Raw genomic sequence first — 21,998 nt, 5'->3', positions numbered from 1 at the left:
TATACATATATATCTTATATAGGACATGCTTTACCTCTACAGATTAGCTTCATTCTCTAGTGGACTGCCAGAAAGCGTGATATAACCAACACAGTATGCATGCATGTTGGAGAGCTAGGTTGAATAGCTGCAGAGACCTCACAAAGGGCCTGAGCCCAGGCTGGTGGCAAATCTTTGAAAAGCTCAAAATTTAAATGGAAAACGAATTTTGTTACTTTTTGCCATTTTTCAATCAAATGGAGTCAGGGCTGACGCCAAAGACAGAGAACAGAATTGAAGAGGCTCATTCTGAGGCAGCCAGTAAATAGGAACACATGTAAAAAAAATAATGGTTGTCTTTATATAGAAAGCTGGTTAACAGCTTGATTTTTTTTATTTTGTTTTAATTTGTGTGGTAGAGGAGGAAAGGGAGAAACAAAAGTATAAAGCAAATTCCAGCTGAAAGCTGCAATGCCTCTTTTAAGGATTCTGACCCCGCGAGGGTTGGGTGGGGGGAGAGAGACCTTTACACGCAGTGGACAAGGAAGGGACTGTTCAGAACTGCGAAACCATGGAATTTACAGATTTAATGCTTTTGGAAAGGCACCAATATCCCTAAAACCCAGGAAAACAAACTAGAAATGGCAAGACATGAGTGGTTTAATGATAAGTAGCCAAGAAACCAATGACTAGAAAGTTGTAAAAACTAAAGAGCTTTGGGAATCTAGTTTTCTTTTAATTCTGTAACAAAACCCACACAGGTTTCTTTCAAAAAATCATCAGCAGCTTGTAAATGTAGGGCAGTGGTGGCGATGGTTTGAGAGAAATCAAACTGAAAGGTAGAGGGACAAGCTAGGTTTCCTCTTTGTAGTGTGCACAAGGGGTGAACAGCTAATGCTGAGCTTACGCCTGCAGCTGAGGAAACTCTGGGTCTCTAGACTAGGTTACTTGAATTTATTGTACTGATATTCATGTTATGGTTTTCAAACATAGTATCCCAAACTGGGTACAGAGTCCTAATCACATAACAAACTGACATGGGTGTAAGCGGTGACCCCTGGAGAAACAGAGTGGCAGTTTAATTTAAAGAGAGCTCAAAAGTATTAATTTTCAAAGCCAAACCCAAGTGCACTCAGCCCTATGACCTGCCTGAAATTTTGCAGTCACCTGGAGTTCTTTGGATTGCAACTTTGCTTTGAAAAGTTGTCTTCTCAGGACCTTACCCAACATAATAATAACTCTGTTTCATCTGTATGCTAACATCTCTTTTGGTTAAGCAAATGCCAGAACCGCATTTACTATTAGGGTGCAGGTGAAGGGGACAGAAATACTTATAAGGGAGCCGTGCTTCCAAGGACGTAGGAATATGGGGGGAATATGGGGCAGGTAAGCCACAAAGATAGCTGGGCTTTTCTGGAGGATGGCCTAGAAACTAGACAAGCTGCAGGCTGCACTGCCTCCTTTCCCCTTGAGGAAAAACTTTTAAGTTTAAACTCATTGCACTTTCTGTTCCAGAGGTTTCCCTCCAAGAGGGTAGCATGTAACACATCTCCTCTGAACAATCTCTCTGCTGGCTTTCACACCAGCAAACGTAGATAAGCAAGGAGGAGACGGGATGCCATGAGATCAATCATGACAGTTTGGCATACTATATATGAAGTAGCTGCCACAGGGGCATACAACTCTGCACTTCTGTTATTCATGACAAAAGAGGAAGCCAGGTATAGTACATAGAGTAATTAACCTCTGACTGGGATGCTCCTGGTTCTAACAGAACTGGTCACTGGAAGCCAAAGTTCTGTACACAAATCAAATGACGCTATACAGCTAGGGTTCGAGCTCTCCTAGACAGGGTACTGCAAAACTTCATGGAGGGGATGAGATAGGCGAGAGAGAGAAAATACTTACTACAATAGGTTGTCGGAAGTATTCATCCACCGCTGCACTGCGGAGACTGGACAGATTGACCCCATAAAAACACTGCTGGTACCTAGAGACAGTAATGTATAGTAAAATATTTAGTGGAAAAAATCTCTCGGGGCTCTCACACCCAGAGAACCCATGCACAATTATGTCTCCAAACAGAATGAGATGTGTGGCTGAACACTTAAACCACTCCTAGAATTTGTGGAGAGCTCAAATCATCTCCATCCCCACTTCACTCTTCACCCCCACACACCACATATGCATGTTCCGGGTTATTTCCTGGCATCAGTGAAATTGACTGCTGGTTGGACTATCTTGTGCATTGTTCCTGGTTGAGGAATCCGATGCCCTCAGGTGAACTGGCAAGAGGCCTCTATGCATCAGGAAAGAGTTCCCGAACTTCACCTCTCACTGGCATGGCACAGAATCCACAGACCGGGGGAGGGGGACCTAAGGTGACTTTAAGCTACCTTTGTGCCCTCCCAATCCGGGGCTGCTCTAGGAACTGGAGAGGCTTCTGGAACAATTGAAAACTGCCCCGAGGGCCTATTCTAAGGATATGGCAGCCTCCCTAGGTTGCCTTGTTGGCTGCAGTGCTGCCCCAGAACCCTACAGCACTGGAGGGTGCAGCCCCACCCGACACACCTCTGTAGCCTTCACCATGCCCCCTAAGCTTTCAAGGGTGTCCTCTGAAGACATCTTATGGCTGTCTCCACAGTGCCTGTGCTGAGGGGAACTGTATCCTAGCTGGATCGAAGACTATTAGGGCCCCTATACATGACTCTTGCCCTTTTACCAGGCATAAAGGGGAAATTGGTGAGAGGATCTCACTCTAAGTGAATAGGACTTTTTTTTAAACAATAGAGACAAGTTACATGCTCAGCTAACCAAACTGTGCCAAGCTCTATCAGCAAATCCAGCCTCTCTGTAAAACTCCTTTGAAATTAAAAATACCTGCTGCCAACAACTACCCAGAGTCTGAGGTTTGACCCTCTTATCAATCCAATGGAAAGATGAATAAGGCTAGAGACACTCATTAAAGCCCAGGAAGATTCAGCAATTCTCTGGCAATATAAAGAAAAAGATGTCTGCAACTGAGGCAAATTTTTAATAGTGAAATCATGATCCAGAGCAAAATCAAGGTCCCAAGTCTTCTGCAGTCTCTGAAAACACCTTAGGAGAATGCTTAAAACCTCAAATTCCTGTTTTAATTTTAAAAACATCAAACAAATATTTTAAAGATTGTCTGCATTTTTTTTTTTTTTACAAAACACAATTTTTATGCTTAAAACAGGTTAAGAATGCCCTTTTCAGATGTATTAACTTTGCTTTAAAATATTAACTTAATTATTTAATCTACTACAGTGTGAACTGTGTCCTATGTTCCATTTCCAAGTGAAAGATGCTTAAAGGGAGTACTATACTTCTCTTCTTAATGGTAAGCCTAGCAGAAGAGATCATCTACCACCAGTCACAGGAGATCTTCTACTCCTTTTCAGCATGATTACTGATGTACAACTAGAGAACCTCTTATCTATTGTGGCAGAAAGATCAGTTAATCAATTGAAACCTCCCCCATTCATATGGAGGGAGCGTAAGAATTTCTGAGGATCTCAGTGACTGGTATTAAACACTAGACCACTTTCCCTTAAAATTAAGTCTGTGCAGTGTTAGTCAATGGACTGTCCATTCAATGAAATGAATTATCTGGAGATACTAGAGAAGAAAGTCTGTCTCTCATGTAAGCTGGGGGCAGTCACAAATTATGCCAAAGGCAAAGAACAGACTGTTTTAACCACCTGGTGTATAATTATGCTTTGTACTGATCTTCAGAAGGTTTTGTCACAACAGAAAGAGCGATCCCCTCTTATAAGATGTGCTGCAAACAATCACCCTTTCCAGCAATGTGCCATCCTTGACTTTGACACAAGTTAATTTGTATCTGTCAAGCATCAGGGTAAACTTGCCTTGAAGTGTGAAATAACTAATCCTGCCAGTGCCTCGCTGGATTGTGGCTATTAGTGGATTTGGATAGTAATAATTCTGTGTTTGCATTAACTATTTCATCCTTACATCCCTCCATTAATAAATAAACTATGCATACTCCTAGTAACTAGTGATATGACATGCACCAGGATTCTGCGATCAGGTTTTTTTGGAACTTTTCACAGACCTGATGTTTTCACAAGAGCCAACTCAAACTGCAGCTCCAGTCAGTTCTTTTCTCTTTTGTTGCTTATAACAAGTGGGACAAAAATGTGAAAGATCTGCAGCAAAACCTCCTTCAGACACTATTAGCTATATAGGAAGGATTATTAAACATACAGCAAGCAGATTTTCTAAAAAACAAACCAGGGAGTTGAGTGAAAAGGGAGTTCTGAGGCATGGAATTTTCTGCTCATACAGGTGCTGGCTAGCACGAAACAGCACAAGCTGGCACAACTTAAATGACTAAAAAAGGGCAGATAGACAGCCTAAATTTGCCAGGAACCCTGTGCCCAGGGACTGCGCTAGGTATATCAGTATATCTTAGTACAAAGAGAAGACAACAGGGGATAAGTGAAGCAGTGATAAAAACTCTGCACTTTCACGTCTAGAGACCTGGGTTTCAACTTTTTGCTCAAGGTTCAAATGAAGTTAATATGTTGGTCTTTCCACTTAAACACCTGGCCCTGCAAAGTGCTCAGACACTCCAGGAGTTGCGGATACCTTGTGTGATCAGTCCCTGCTGGACACCCATCTACACTGAAAGACCACTGCATGATTTAGGATAACTTAGGATATCAATACTTCTGTTCCAGAAACTCCCAGGGCTGGAAAAACTCCAATGTTGCAGGTGCATTGGATTATCCATGTAAACTCATGTAAAGTATGTAAGAGTTTATCCAGTGTTATTAGCGTAACATGTACATGGAAAATATGTTCAAAGTGTATTTACCAAAAATAAGAAAAGGGGTCATGAAATGAGCTGCTGGAACACTGGGGAAAGGATCCTGTTACAAAGACTGTAAACTCTTTGGGGCAGAGACTTTTCGTTTATGTTTGTACAACTTCCAACACAATGAGGTTCTAATCCTGATCCGGGCACTACTGCAATACAAATAATAATGAAGATGATGGGGAAGTGAATTAAGTTCCCAGATCTCTGAAGGACTCCCAGACGTGAATGATTAGCATCTTCCACTTCTATCATTCTCTTAGCAACCCTGTAGTGACTAGTTCTGAGTATTCACCTGAACAATTGTATCTGTGTGCAATATTCTAGGACACAGTGTATGTTTGCAGGTGCTCTTAAATGCAGACTGGATATTTTTGTTAAGAAACTGGATGTACATAACGTCACCAGAACACCAGCCGTTCAGAGCTTGTGGCATTAATTAATGGCAGGGACAAGGAGAATTTTTGGCCATTAATACAGATACTATATACATACTGTATATGTAAAGATAGATACAGACAGAATATTTGTGTGTACATCACACCATTTGTATTCTCCACTTGTAAGCTGTCAAATAGAAGTCTTACATTCCCTAACGATGGAGATGAAGCATCACAAGCAACCTTAAAATGAATGCTTAGATACTACCAATAACACCTAGTTCTGTAAGAGCGCTGTGAAAAAGTTGATATGTTTCTGCTTCAGACTGCTAATGCAGCATCTATTTCCCTCACTAAGTGATAACAACCCCTATTAATCCATCCCTAGTTTCTACTATGGCTTCCCAAGGAAGCTGGCACATGGAACAAAAAACAAAATATTGGGCCCCATTCCACCCAATTTGTAGTTTATTATAATCTTTCTTGTATTCTTGAGAACAACCAAAAAGAGCAGAAGCTAAAGATTAAGTGGGGAGGAACTGAAATGACAGATACAGTTTGAAAACATTTTTTTGATGAGAAGTTTGAGTAATAAAGGTAACAGAGTTGATGTAATATACTTCAACTTCTGTAAAACATTTGACTTGGTACCACAAGAAATTTTTGAATAAAAAACTAGACTGACACAAGATTAACATGGCACACATTACAAGGACTAAAAAAATGGCTAATAAATAGGTCTGAACTGTAAATGGGGAATTCTTCATCAAGCAGGTATATTTCTAGTGGGGTTCCACAGGGATCAGTTCTCGGCCCTATCCTATTTAACATTTTCATCAATGACTTGGAAGAAAACAAAATCATCACTGATAAAGTTTGCAGATAACACAAAAATTGGGGGAGTGATAAATACTGAAGAGGACAGGTCACTGATACAGAGCGATCTGGAACCCAAGCAAACAATATGCATTTTAATACAGCTAAATATAAATGTTAGCTAGGAACAAAAAATTTAGACTATGCTTGCATGATAGGAGACACTATCTTGGGAAACAATGACCCTGAAAAAGATTTGGGGCTTATGGTGGATAATCAGCTGAATGTAAGTTTCCAGAACGACATTAAAGCCAAAAAAAGCTAGTGCAATCCATGAGTGCATAAAATGGGGAATCGCAAGTAGGAAGAGAGAGGTTATTTTAACTCTGTATTTTGCACTGGTATGACTGGTGTTGGAATACTATGTCCAGTGCTGATGCCCACCATTCAAGAAGGATGTTGATAAACTGGAGAGGGGTCAGAGAAGAGCAATGAAAATGATTACAGGATTAGAAAACATGTCTTTTCGTGATAGACTGAAGAGCTAAATCTCTTTATCTTAGCAAAGAGATGACTAAAGGTTGACTTGGTCATAGTCTATAATTTCCTACATAGGGACCAATTATTTGATAATGGTCTCTTCAGTCTAGTAGTCAAAGGTATAACAAGATCCAACAGCTGGAAGCTGAAGCTAGATAAAATTCAGATGGGAAATAAGGCCTAATTTTTTTCTAACAGTGAGGGTAATTAACCACTGGAACAATTTATCAAGGGTCATGGTGGATTCTCCAACACTGACAAATTTTAAATCAAGATTAAAAAAGAGGGAGAGACATGCTGTAGTTCAAAAGGAATTATTCTGGTGGAGTTCTGTAGCCTGTGTTATACAGGATGGTCACAATGGATGCTTTGGAATCTATGAAAAGCCCACCTGAAGTTGTTTCTTTTTTTTTCTAGACTCTAGATACATACAAACAGTTACAATTTTCTCACATATAAAATTACAAACTAGACCTCGCTCTGAGTTACACTGATGCAAGTCTGTAGAACTTCTAGATTTAAATCAATGTAACTGAGGGCAGATTCTGGCCCTACATTTTCAACTGAAATACAGTGTTTTGGACACGGAGAATTAGGCTGCTACACTGAAGAGAAACATTGACAAGCATCACTGTTGTCTCTAAAGCAGGTAGAATTTTTTCACATAAGCATAAAAGTTGCCATACCAGATCAGACAGCTGGTCCACCTAATCCACTATCCTTTCTGTGATGTTGGCCAGAACCACATGGTACATTATAAAAATGTCTTATACAATAATTTTAACAGAGACCAAGATAATATAAATAGAGAATAATAGTCTCTCTATAGATTTTTTGAACCACCCTATGGAGTTTCATAGAAGAACTATATGCCTATTATGGAATTCTACAGGATGGCCTGACAAACCTAAAGAAAGGATAAAGGCCACATTCTCACGTGGTGTAAATCAGCAGGTGATGACTTCACCAGCAGAGGATCTGGTCCAAAAGTCTCTATTAAATTTTATATGATTTCAGAGCAATTTCTATACAACTCTATCGGTTTCATCCCTATTAAACTGTATACCACCTTTTCATAAGGGATATCTCAGAGGAAGGTGGAAGAAATCCTCTAATGGATAATTATGTAATGACCTATCCATAGGGAAAGTTTATTCCTAAATCCAGGTGATTAGCAAACTAATTGATTTAAAGCAAATGACTTAACCTTTAGAAATTCTATCACTTTCTCTTACCTAAGGAATGGTTGGAAGTGGGGATATATCTGTGGTCTCCAAAAGAGGATACCAATGATTCACCTTCATAGTTCCATAATAGGTCTTTTTATTCAAGGATCCAAAATCTTTGTCAACAATTAATTAAGCCCATTTACCACCACATTAGGTACGTGAGCAACGAGTAGAGACTCGTTTGCCTATTGTTGAGCCATCTCTGATGTAGAACACAGCAGATGTTTAACAGTACACCCCAGCATTAACTACAATTTAGGGCAATAAGTGAAGACTGTTGTTTCTAGTTGAAGTGCAAGAGGAATTTAGATAGACAGAATGTAATTACTGACTTAGAATTTGACCAGGATATAGAAGTCAATACCTTGTCTATGAAAAACGCCACTGGATTTTTGACATCTGTGTAAGGTCAGGAGCCTGATTTGTTCAACATCCCTCAAGTGCCATCCTGGGGCACTGGCTTATTACTGACACAGAAGTGCAACTACTAACTATGGATTCATATACATCTTTTTCTGCAGCACCTGAGAGCTCAGTGGACGTGGTTTCCCATCCCAGCTCTGACCTAGCCAGACCCTGCTTCTCTTGCGAGATCTGATAGGCTCACACAGCATAGTTGTGGATCAGGTTAAAGGAAGTGAGCATGGAAAATTAGAAGGATTTTCTGCCATGTGCTTTGCCTCACTTCATTCCGATTACAAGAATTAGTTTCATTTTAAAACCTTTACTGAGTGTCCCAGCAAAAATTAAAAAAAAAAAACAACAAAATCATTACCAAAAATTGGCTCTGGAGTAGTGTTCCATGTACAGCTGTTCATCGGAAAAAGGAGCCAAATGAATGTCACTAAATGTTGGAAACATCATTCCTAGTAAACAAAGATAATATACAGTAGCAAAATGTAAATGTCTGGTTAGCCCTATGGAAATATGTACAGAAAATACCAGCCAGCAATAACTGCTTTGCACCTCGAACAGACTAACATCAAATCCCATTACAGGTAATAATATGTAGTTATAGGTTAAAGCAATCAATAACAAAAATATCCACTTATGAAGTGGGTCAGGATATTTCAGAAGCCTGCCAAGAATGATAAAGCATTATAAGTTTTATGTCCCTATATTAGACATTTAAATCATTTTCTCTTTCTTTGAATTAAGTAAAATGCTGGATGTTACTCTAAAATACCTTTTCACCATTTCCACAATTGGAGAAACATGCTTCTTTAGAGCTGACCATATACACAACTCTTTCCACAGATATTATCACAGAAGATGTGTCAACAGACTCAATCATAAATCAAACTGCAGAGTACCAACTAGGTAATCTTCAAGGGGTCGAGCATTAGCAGCTTGACATAATAATTACATGGGAACCTTGTATCCAGATAGCTCAAAAATGCTTTACAAAGCATTAATAAAATAAAGCTCAAACATGTAAAGAGAAGTATTATATCAATTTTACAGGTGGTGAAACTGAGGCATATAGAAGTTTACACAGCTCACACAACAAATTATTGAGAGCTGGGAAAAGGATCCAGGTGTCCTGACTTACAGACCTATATTAATTAGGGACTGAATCCAATGGCCACTGAAGTCAATGGGAATTCTACTGATTTCAGTGGGCACTGGATTAGGCTGCTCGATAAGACTTCAAAAAATAATATTAAAGAAATATTTTGCACACTGTGCAACAATGGGAAGCAGGGGCCATAGAGCAGTCATTTTTGGACTGGAACATGTTTCTTCAAACATCTGTTTTAACTGGTGCAAAATGTGGTGCACAAATGAAAGAACAAATGGCTTTCTTTCTGCAAATACAATATGTAGCAAGAGACCACAGGAATTTAAAAAAGAATCACACACCCACTCAGTAAATAAACATGCCTTTTAAGACCTGCTGCTTAGAGAATACTACTACTTCTGCAGAGTAAAACCTGGGATGGGGATTAAAAGTTTTTTAAATTGCTCATGAGACCATGCTGCTTCAGCTTCTGCTACTACACACTTACGACTTATACAGCATTTTACATTTTCAATGTCATCTATAAACAATAATTAATTCTGGAGAAACAAGATGGGCGAGGTAATATCTTTTATTGGATCAACTTTTGTTGGTGAAAGGGATAAGCTTTGGAGTTGCACAGAGCTCTTCAAATCTGAGATCGATGCAGCTTGAAAGCTTGTCTCTTTCACCAATAAAAGACATTATCTCACTCATTTTGTCTCTTTAATACCCTGAGATCCACACAGCTACAACAACACAGCAAATAATAACTAATTCTAACTACCATTCATGTGTGAGGTAGATATAAATAAGTCTCATTTACATTATACAGATGAGGAAACAGATTCAGATAAATTAAGGCCTATATCCTCAAGTGTCCATTAATTTTTGATTCCCTTAGTTTTTAAGTGAGCAACATTAATTTCAAAGGGCCCAATTTTCAGAAGTGCTAAGCACCCACACTCCAACTGAAGATAATAGCACTTGCAAGTCATTAACACTTCTGAAAAAATCAGGCTCTACTGTATGTCTACATTGCAATGAAAACCCAGGCTTGGACGCATGCTTAAGCCCAAACTCTGCTTCCAGCTGTACACAATTCTGTCTGACTCAGCGCTGGGCTCACGTCTCAGGACCCTGCAGCATGGAGGGTTTGACTTGAGTCCAAACTCCATCTATTGCAGAATTGATGCAGATCAGGCCCAGGCCCCCCAGACTCTGGTCCTGTGAGTCTGAAAACTTCTCTCTCACAATCCCGTAGGAAGGTCTTCTTAATCAACACACAGAAGAGGGAAGCCACCCCTTGGTTCAAGTACAGCTGCTCCACATTTAACAGTTCTATTTTATTCTGTCTGCTGAGCTGCGAGCATAGTGAATCTTCTCCATCATTTGTAATGGCCACCGACATGAAGAAGTCCTTTCCCAATCATGTTGCTAGCTGGTCAAAGAAGTGCAGCCAGATTTTGGTTAATCTCCAGTGAGAGGCAAGCAAACAGTGACTTTGGCAAGAGTTGCAGAGATGACGACACATACAGTACGAGGAAATATGAAAGAAGCTTGCAGCATTGGGGATTCACTGGACCAGTGCAGAGAGCGGATTAAGTAGCATAAGAACAACTGGAATTTGCCATCATCCTGCCCCTTTTTGAAGGAATTTGACCAGGTGCTGGATACTGTGCTGAGCACTGAGCCACCAGTGCTTCACAACATCCTGGTCAGACAGGACAGTGACCTTCTCATCCCTAAATCCACTCTAGGACTGGAGAGGAGCCAGCAAGAGCCAGATGAGGATGTCAAAGTGACTCTTTTGCTCAAACTGGTCCCCAAGGAGGCTTTGCTGCCAGAGTAGAGGCAGCACATTCTGGGTCCCTATTCAGAGGAACTTTTTTATCTCCCTCCCCCTCCCCCGAGAAAGAGCCAGCTGCGGAACTGGCAGCAGAAACACAAGAGGCAGAAGGAACAGCTCAGCCTGGTAAGTTTCTGGTGCCATGTTTGTTGTTATTAATATAGAGGGTTGGAAGGATGTCCAGTTTATGACCCAAATGAAAAATGTATTAACAAGCCGCAGGTAGCAGCACATATCTCCTAATGGTGGACTGCATGGCAGTACATTGGCATTACCCCTCTGCCCCCCAAACCACCAGGTGGAATTCAAAATGGAGACTGAGAAGTGCAAACAACAGTGAAACAAGCATTTGAAATTAACTTTTTATTGGAAACTTGCACATTCTTACAGAGATGTGCTGGGGTGTTAAAAGTAAGAACTTTATATTGCCTTTCAGAATGCCATGCCATGCAAATGAGGCATTGCACAACGTTAAGAGCCACCTGTAAAAGAGAAAAGGTTGGGTGGGGGCTGGAAGTGTGGAAGATTGAATACAATCCAAGAGTGATAAAATCTATGCCCAAAGTATGGCCAGAGTTTTTATGCAGTCTAGAAACGTGCTGGGGGGAGGGGGTTTGCTGTTAAGTAATGTGAGAGTTCCTGTGAGTTTGCTTGTAGTCCCAGGGAAAATGTGTTCAGAGCAGCTTGCATTAGGAGCTGTGGGGAGGCAGTAATTCATTTGGATGCTAATGCAGTATCCTGTTAATTCACTCATAAATTTTGATCTAGTCCTGGGCACTGACAGCCACAAACTTTTCCTGTAGTAGAAACTCTAGACAGGTAGTCAAATTTTCAACGAAGGGCATATTGTCCCCACCCCCTTCTGTAAGTCTCCAGCCCACTTCACTCATAGATGTGCAGCTCTGTCACCATAAGTCTGAAGATCTCTGTGGCATATTCCTCCACCCCATCCCAAGGATCAAGCACATCTACAATTTTTAAACAAAAAACAATTATAAATAGTAACTCACCATTATTTGTGCAGTCGTTTCACTGTGATTAACTGAGTTATGTCCACAGAGCTTCTGGGATACTTTTTCAAAGTATCATTTTTTGGCCTTGGAGATTCCACAAGACACTTCTGCCTACTGAACCTGTTGTAAAGCACTGAAACAATAATGCACTGTTTGATGTCTGCTTTTTGGCCCTTCAACCTCTGCTGGTCCTTCCACCTTGGCAATATGGGCCCAGTGCAACAGGTCCTTGGGATGTAGAAGCATAACAGACCAGTCCAAGCAGAAGTGTTTCCGTGATAAACTTATAATGGACATTTTGAACAGTGCCAACAAGTGGGTACAGCACCAAAGTAAACAGAAAGGCACAAGCAGGCTGCCGAACTAAAGGACAGAATTTCAGCACACCAGGAAAGGCTTGGAGCGCAGTTTCTGTAGCAGGAACGTGGACTGAGGATGATGACAGAGCCCAGCAGAAAAACCTGTTTGAGAGGCTGCTTATGCTTGTGGCTGCCAGAGTACAGGCTCCTGCTGCACTCACACCATGTCCTGGGTTCCCTCCACGGAACCACATGCTGTAGACCAGAAACACTTTGAACAATTCCATGGCTGGGTGGCCCATTCAATTAGGACTTGAAAGAAACTGAACAGAGTAAATCTACCACATGCAGTCCTCCCTATCCCCTGCAGGCTTCCACACCTGTGCAGATGCCCACCCCTGTAAACGCCTCCATCCTCTGCAGCGGCACCAAGCGTGTGCCAAATGGGGAAGGAAGGGAAAGGAGAACAGGGTGCTGGGGGACACACCACAGCAGAGGGTTTATCTGTTAGCAATGTTTTACCATTTAATGTGCAGTTTATGCACTGTGTTTTATTAATGGCTTTGGTGTTGGTTTATTACTAGTGTTTTGGCGTGTGAATGACAGCAGGCCTGCCTGGCACTTTTTTCTTTTCATTCAGGTTAAAAAATAAAGGATTTTCTTTTATTAGGACATTTCATTACCATTACTGCATCACGTCATATAAGCTGTATTTCACATAATAAAGATAAAACACATGATAGAGGACAACTGGTAAGTTGTATCCAAATGCTATTTCTCAATACATTTTATCTACATCAAACCGTACTGTGTATCTACAGTTCTTGCCACATACTTGCTTCCCCATTTCATAAGCAGTTATGTCATTCACAAGTACAATCCATGGCAATCAATCCTTGCCCCCACAGTCCCATTTCGTTACATGATGTGGCTGTACTTCATTTATTGTAACCATTGTACAAGCACATTAATAAAAACCTACTACTCTCCCATGCAAATCCGTAATGTGTGAGCATAGAGCATCCCTGATTTGTGTTCCCTGGGCACATCCTGCCCCAGATGGGATAAGTGCAGTTTCCAATCCACTGCTGCCATAGCTCCATTCAGAGGCAAATGGCTTACCTTTGGCTTAAAAAAAGACTGTGAAAAGCACTGCAAGCCACAGTGATGCAGACAGCACTGATGACACTGGAATCGAAACAGGTCTGCAAACAGCACCAGCAGGATTTCATCCGCCAAACGCACATTCAATCATCATTCTGCAGCTGCCCAGAGCACAAACAAACCTTCTTTTGCCAGGGCCTCTGAGATCAAGAGATGGTTTCATAAGCCAATGCAAACAGGGGTGCACAGAGTCCCCCAGAATAGCAGTGGGGATAGTAACTCTATTTATGACAATGCCGTCTGGTAGCAAGAGTGTCCCGGTCTATGCATGAATGTAGACTCCCAGTTGTCAGAAAAACCTAGCATGATGCACTTTTCCAGTGCAGCCCATGTCGGTGTCCATAAGTTGCATGACAATGAAGGCCACTTTGTGGTTTACATACTCACGTGCTTCTTGAGGAGAGCAAACTGTCGGTATGAGTCCCATCAATGGCCCTAGTCCAGTCTGGAAATCCCATTCTGGAAAGCCAACGATTACTTCAGGAACATTGTTTATGCTCACCACTTTTGGGTAAATTACATGCCTGATTGCGCGTCTGACGAAGTGGGTATTCACCCACGAAAGCTCACGCTCCAAAACCTCTGTTAGTCTATAAGGTGCCACAGGATTCTCTGCTGCTTTCTCAGAAACTTCTGCCACTCTCTTACCCACAGTTGACTTTCCAATGCCAAATTGGTTAGCAAGAGACCTATAGCAGCATGGGGCAATCAGCTTCCAAACAGCTATAACAACCTGCTTCTAGACTCATGTGGACACCATCATTTGTGTTTCCTGACACTGGAGGGCTGGGGCAAGCTGCTCACAAAGCTCCAGAAATGTAGCTTTCTTCATGCGAAAATTTTTGGCACATTGAGGTTCACCTGAGGTCTTCACCACAATGTGGTCCCACCGATCTGTTCCTGTGGCTCTGCTCCAGAAATACTTGTCTACATAGGGGGGGATCAGCACCTATACTGAGAGTCGCAAACAGCATCAGCCAGTTCAAGTCTTCCATGTTTCCATGTTCATATCATCCTCCTCCTGTCAGGTGCCTTCTGTAGGTCAGAAAATGATGTTGGAATGCCTACCAGCATCTCATGGATGCTCTATCTGTTTGCTGAAACTTGAGTGAAAGCACAAGCAAGCACAAATGTGACTCCTCCATGTTGCTGGCTCCAGTTGCCGGGAGCGTGCAAACCCAAAAGATAGCACAGCTGGTTATGTTGGGAAGTTGGCAGGTGGCAACAACTTCTTGTAATGTGTAGGGTGGATAGTCAAGTTTTCCCACACCGTACTGTCAACTGACGGCTAGAGTGGACACAGCTGGGGAGGGTGCTAGGAACCCTGGGACATGGTGGTGTGACCTGAGTCTGTGTAATGTGGTGTGGACACTAGAGCCCCAGGTTTAAAGCCTGGGTCCAGAAACTGTAAACCTAGGGTCACCAATGAGTGTGGACACTCAAGTCTTGGACTTGCAAGCCTAAGGTCTGTGGGCTCAAGTCCACTAACCCTGAGTTTACATTTCAGTCTAGACATACCCTAAGAGTTTGTAGATGGGTACCCAAAATCAGAGGCACTAAAATTAATGGACACTTTTGAAAACACAGGCCGAAGTGACTTTTGTAAGGCCACAGACCAAGTCCGTGGCAGAACCAGGATTAAATCCCAGTAGTTCCCAGTTCCTAGTCTTGTGCTCAGCCTATTAGCCCATGTTCCCATAAGTAGTTTAAAATGCTAAAAACAAAAAAGTCTTCAACTTCCACACCCTGTTTTTCACATTGTGTCATATGAGAAAGTCTCTCTCTTTTTAACAAAACCTATGTAAGTGACCTTTTAGTTTGTTTTCAGGAATTCACCTAGTGAAATATAACTTATGGCAAATGCAGGTTCAGATTTGCCTACAAGGAAATTTCGCAGGAGGCCCCTGGATTTAGAAGCCTCCTTCAGAACTTCTCCAACCAGTAACAGATTGAAACACAGATCCTATTGAACTGACCTGTGGATCTCAGTTGTCTCTGGCTGGATTGTCACATCACTGGAAAAGAGTGGTGGTACCAAAGAGGCCTTGGAATTAGGAATTTGGGTGGGGTCTGACTAGAGCTGGTGAAAACATTTCAAATTTCATATTTTTTTTCAAAGAAAAAAGAACAATTTTTTCATGACATTTCTCATTCTTTCCCCAACTCTAGGTCTTTATCTTCCTTCAGTTGCCTTGCATTTTAGTTTAACTTGCCATCATGTTTTGCATTATAAACTTTGAACTGAGAGGCAACCCTTAATGCATACGGTGGCACATTAAATTGAATGACAAGAGGCAGCCAAGGGCAACACAGCCAGCACATACAGTTTAAGTGCTCAAATAGCTGGGCTCACCGGCAAATCACAATACGAAATAGTAACAGTGGTGCTTCCAACATGCTCAAATGAAGTAAGAAAACTCAACTCTCACTCCTATAGAGCCTATAGGAGGTGGTGAAACACAATACCAACCAATGCTGTCCAGAGCCACCATTTGGAGGTCCTTCTTGTCTCCCTTCTCTGAAAACTGGCATTTTCCCCAATCCATCACTGGGCAACAGTGCTGGCATACTCACCATTTGACTTCAACCATTTTTTGGAATGGAGGTAACTTTCCAGCATCCTCTCATTGAACAGCATGTAACCCATTGGTTCAGAAATAACCACATCAACGTTCTCCGGTAAAGAGATTTCCTCAATTTTACCTGATAAAACCATGATCTTATCTGAGAGGTTGTTACTTCTCACTAGAATCTGGAAAGAGAATGAAAAAAAAAAACAAGCATGTTGGCTTCTTTGATTATGCATGGTTTTACCAGAGGTATCTGGGTAACGTGAAACCCTCTCGATTGTTCAGTATCTAGTAACTTTATCAGCCTTTGAAAAGCCTGCACTGTAATTAAACTTTAAAAAATGGTACGGACTCATTCCTTACTACAAATAGAGTTTCTAAATACCCTGAGGAGAGCAAACTCATAGAAGTGTGCAGAATCAGCAAGTAGCAGTACAAGTTACATCGTCTTTTAAGAAATAATTAGAATCAATATCTAGAAGAAAAGAACACAACACATGCACACACAGAGAAAGAAGGAAGTTAATATCCACTACAGAAGAATTTACAGTAGGAATCTTTAAGATTATTCACAAAGATCTAGAAAAGGCTATTCCTAACTGATCTACACAATCATAAAGGCATGAATGTTCTCAGAGGCTGAGGAAAGTCTGAGGCATGATGTTTCTAAACAAAAACAAAACAAGGAATAACCTTTTATAGAGCATGCACAATCCCTAGGTACTATGTGCAGCATCCTATGCAGGCTGAGAACCTTAGGGCAAAGTTTTCTTAACTTTTTGATCTACATTTCTTTCATCTGAACAAGGGAAATGGATTCAGAATTTTAGGTACTGTGTAGCAAGATGTTTTGGGAAAGAATAATCTCTCTAAAGTTACTCTGATTATGCGTGTCATATTTATCTCTAATGTCTCTTTGTAGTGCCAAAATATGTTTAGACAATGTTTAGAATTTGCCTGTAGGATACAAATACATACTGTATACTGATAATGTTATCTCATGTGAACCAGTATGAATGGGGAAAGGTTGTGCAAGGGGATGCTGTACCATGGAGCACTGTTCTATGGGGGCACCTTCTGCAACAGCACAGTGGGAGGAGATTCAGAATGAGACAGGGATACACCAGGAGAAGCAACCATACCAATCCATTGACCATATATAGTTACTGACAGCACAGTGGGGCTGCAGCTGCCAGCAAAGCCTTGAGGCTGCACCAGAGGTGGCATAGAGGCTGTGTATCCTGTCCCTAGATTGAAAAAGACACCTTCACCCAAATCCTTGAAAGCCCATTTCCTGCTTTGTGTATGGGATCATGATTTGAGTCTATGCATTCTGCATTATAACGTAGACCACATTAAAAAGGAGGAAGTTGGGGGAAAGAAATCTTCTACATGAAGGCATCTGGATTCCCAAGAAAACAGCTGATTAGAAGAGACAAACCTCCCAAGGTTTAAGTTTAGTTCAGGTGCTAGTGGAAGAGATCTTCAGATTTATTTCCACAATTCATTGCCAGGGAAAACACTGTTCAGTGGCTGGAGTAAGCCACTAGCAGTGAGCTACAATTAACAGAAATCAGGAAAGAAGACAGGGAAAGGCAGCGTGCATCCCTAGTAGTCAAAACAGATTTTCATGTCAGAGCTCACTTGGCAAACACTATTGAGTTTGCCCCCATGAAAACAGCCTTTTATTGAACCTGATCCTACAGACAGACATAGTTTTCTGAGTCTGGCTTCTGATACATGATTATGGGCACATATGGTATTGCCCTGGGTACATGTCTTGTGCCTCTTCAATTTTGTAAACTTTGGAAGAGTGTTCACAGAGGCCATTCAGCTATTTTACCTGTCTTGTCCATTTTGTTAACAGTTCAATAGCAAGGTTATTTAAAATGTGACTAGAATGTTCTAAAAAGACAAGCTACAATTCTTCAGGATCATGTGGTTTTTTCCAAACCCAACACAAAAAGCACATTACTGCTGATACCCAAGAAAGTTAGTTTAATTAAAGCTCCTTAATTAATGCGTGAAGAGGTCATTTGTTTAATCATATTTGTAAGCAAAAGAAATCACTGAAGTGTTTTTTTCACATGGAAGTCGAAGTAGCCTGCAATTTCTTCCTAGTAAGATAATGTTCTTGCTAAGGTAGTTATAAAAAAAATGAAGTAAGTATCATCTTTCCTTTACATGGTTCTTTTCACTCTGAAGGATGCCAAAGCTCTTTATGAACTACAGTGTATAAACTTTATATATGAATCACTTTCACTCCTGACTCTGGGATGGAACACAGCAGATGTTTAACAGAGTAAACTGCATAACAGTTTAGGGCAGGAAGTGAAAACAAACACCACATCCAATCAAAGCTACAGAGGGAATTGGGTTGGTAGGTAGAATGAAATTACCCAAACTAACATTTGTCCAATCCCACATCCTGCCAAAACCAAAACACACAGACCTATTATTGTGAATGCTGCTGTTTGATTCCCCCCCCATCACAGCCTCAAATACTCAGGAATTGGTTCATATCTTACCCAAAACACAGCATCTCTCTAATAGCATGGTGTCCCCAAAGCCAATATGCACTCAGCTGGAAGAGTGTCATCTAATGAATCATCTTCACTTCCTGCAAGACCCTGCATTTATTTGGAGGACTCTCACTCAAATCCTGTCCAGGACTAACCCAGCTTAGCCAGACAAATTTAAGAACACAACCTGTGGTAAGCCAAATTAAGTTTTCACCAAATACTTAAAGTTGGAATTAACACAGCTTCCTATAGTTAAAGGTGCCCATGCTTTCTATTATCTGACTCTGTTTTCCATTGCTTTGCTAAACTTTAACCATTCAGGTTGAAATTTTCAATGCTGGGTGTCTGCCCTCAGACTGAAAATTTTTGGAAAATTTCAACTGAAATGGCTCAGCCATTTCTGATGATGAAATCAGGGAAAATTCATTGATTTGCCCATGTAAAAAAATTCTCAGAACCATTTTGCTGAAAAGGTTTAGCACATCCATTCTCTAGAGGAGGAATTTGAAATTTGGCTGGGGAGTCACCCTAGTCACAGAGATGTGTCTTTTGCTAGCCCTATGAAAATTCACCCAAATTTGGCCAAATTATGAGCCTTTAGGGAAAAAAATCATAGATCACACATGCTCAGTAGAGCTGTACTTGTTTGAGAGGCAACTAGAGTCTCCAAAGATTTGGTCCACACCGAGCAAGCTCCAGCCACAGAGGACTGGGCAGAATTTTCCCACAATTGCTCCTCTCAACTGCCAGGGACAGCTGTGTCTTAAGGTACAGGAACTAGGAGCTCCTGTGCTGTTAGTGCCCCAAGGTAATGCCCAGGTGGAGTGGAGAAGGAGAAAGCCACCTGAGTGGTATACTGAGGGATGAGGACTGGATGTAGGAGCCAGAGAGTGGGGGGCAGCACCAAGGGAGGGGAACACAAACAGAGGGAGAGAAAGGTAGGCTGGCGGAACAGGAGCAAAACAGTCTATAACCACTTGAGAACACTCTCTTCCAGAACCTGCAACTGAACCCAGGATTTCTAAGTCTCAAACCAGTGCTTTTGCCAGTATAAGCTGCATCTCCAATAGGAAGGTTCACTGATGCAGCTATACCTGTACAGATATACTGACAAACCTTTTCTAGTGTAGCGTAGGCTTCAGCTAATACACTAGCAAACCGTCTCATCCCTTTCTAGCAGCTGGTCCACATACAAGACAATAGACTACTACTGCTACCCAGTTACACAATCAGCTCAAGTTTTAGAGGACTGTTCTGTGGATCTCAAGATTTGAACCCTGCTGAGCCTAGTTAAGAGTCAACATGATTCCATGTGACAGAATATCAGGGGTGTGTGTGTTTGTTGGTTGGTTTTAATTAGGAAATTGAATTAAAAACTATATTAAAAGCTTATAATTGCAAAGTCAAGTACTCAAAAATTAGGAAATGCCATAATTTCCACAAATGTGCAATCTTTAGTTCTGCCCCCCTTGGGTATATGCATTATGACATAATATGCGATCATGTAATGAGGATTGCAGGAAGAAAAAGGATGATTTAATATGAATAAATATAAAGAAATGCACATTGGAAAAAATAACCCCAACTATACATACACTATGATGAGTGATAATTTAGCTACAACTAATCAGGAAAGAGATCTTCGTGTCTTCGTGGATAGGTCTCTGAAGACGTCCATGCAGTGTGCAGCAGCAGTCAAAAAAGCAAACAGGATGTTAGGAATCATTAAAAAAGGGATAGAGAATAAGACACAGAATATCTTATTGCCCTTATATAAATCCATGGTACGCCCACATCTTGAATACTGCACATAGATGTGGTCTACTCATCTCAAAAAAGATATCCTGGCATTAGAAAAGGTTCAGAGAAGGGCAATTAAAATGATATGGATTGAAACGGGTCCCATATGAGGAGAGATTAAAGAGACTAGGACTTTTCAGCTTGGAAAAGAGGAGATTAAGGGGGATATGATAGAGGTATATAAAATCATGAGTGATGTGGATTAAGTGAATAAGGAAAAGTTATTTACTTGTTTCCATAATATAAGAACTAGGGGCAACCAAATGAAATTAATGGGCAGCAGGTTTAAAAGAAATAAAAGGAAGTTCTTCAGACAGCGCACAGTCAACCTGTGGAACTCCTTGCTTGAGGAGGTTGTGAAGGCTAGGACTCTAACAGGGTTTAAAAAGGAACTAGATAAATTCATGGAGGTTAACTCCATTAATGGCTATTAGCCAAGATGGGGTACGGAATGGTGTCCCTAGCCTCTGTTTGTCAGAGGGTGGAGATGGGGCAGGAGAGAGATCACTTGATCATTACCTATTAGCTTCACTCCATCTGGGGCACCTGGCTTTGGCCACTGTCGGTAGACAGGATACTGGGCTGGATGGACCTTTGGTCTGGCCCACTATGGCCATTCTTATGATCTCACGGTTAAGGCAGCTGAATGCTGCCTTGGAGAACTGAATCCTAACCGTGCCTCTGCCACAGAGTTCCTATGTGATGCTAGGCAATTCACTTGAACGAAATTTCACAGGTGGACACTAATTGTGTGTTCCATATTTTCTTGGTGCCTGAGACATTCAAAGCCAGATTTATAGAGAGTTCATGACTACAACTGACCTCAGCAGGAACTGTGCTCTATATTGAGGCGCTTACATTGGCCAGAGACAAATTTGAGTGTAGACACATGCACAACTAGGTCAACGTAAGAGGACTTCTGTTGACCTAATTTTGTAGCGTAGACCAAGCCTAATTTGGTGATTGTATTTTGGCCTCACTTGGCCCTGGTTTTTACTGGAAGTAGGAGCTATGAAAATTTCATATGTATTCATACAGTAGGCTTATGTTTATGAATCTTTTGTAACTTTCATCTCTCTCATCTATAGAAATTTTATCTAGGGGAAAAGGGGGACACAATTTGGGATGTAAAATCCTTAACTTCAAAGTACTTAATGCAGTTTGATTGGTGATTCTGCTTTCATCTCATGACATGAGCCACAGATCAGAGTTCCAACTAGCGTAAAATTCCAGATGCAAAAATATAATTTGAAGTTAAAAAATGGAACTGTGTGACAACTCTAACTTTCAAAATGGTAAGTTCTTTATGACTTTACAATTAAAGCTTTACTGTCATAACAACTCAGTTCCATCCTATGTCAGTAGCAACCAAAAGTTACTAGCATCTGATAGCTGTTCTATGGCCTAGATGAAATAACTCCAGTGGTCTCAGTTAAATTTCTGCCAGCCAGGTGTTTTTCCCTATAAAACCT

The 21,998-nt window shown here is 41.1% G+C and overlaps 1 protein-coding gene across 3 annotated transcripts in view; it reads right to left on the bottom strand.

The window, feature by feature from the left end:
* LOC116837437 (histone-arginine methyltransferase CARM1-like) overlaps positions 1–21,998 on the bottom strand; it is a 125,879-nt gene that overhangs the window by 21,855 nt on the left and 82,026 nt on the right. For all 3 annotated transcript variants that reach the window (XM_032801798.1, XM_032801800.2, XM_032801797.2), the window contains 3 exons: positions 16,209–16,386; positions 8,584–8,674; positions 1,888–1,969 (listed from right to left, as the gene is read on the bottom strand). In XM_032801798.1, the coding sequence (XP_032657689.1) occupies positions 1,888–1,969; positions 8,584–8,674; positions 16,209–16,386 (351 nt within the window). The remainder of the gene's footprint in view (positions 1–1,887; positions 1,970–8,583; positions 8,675–16,208; positions 16,387–21,998) is intronic.

This window comes from Chelonoidis abingdonii, chromosome 6 (assembly GCF_003597395.2).
Source record: "Chelonoidis abingdonii isolate Lonesome George chromosome 6, CheloAbing_2.0, whole genome shotgun sequence".
In the NCBI taxonomy this organism is placed as follows: domain Eukaryota; kingdom Metazoa; phylum Chordata; order Testudines; family Testudinidae; genus Chelonoidis; species Chelonoidis abingdonii.
Note: the sequence above shows the minus strand (reverse complement) of the source record. Positions and strands in the feature narration are given on the sequence as shown.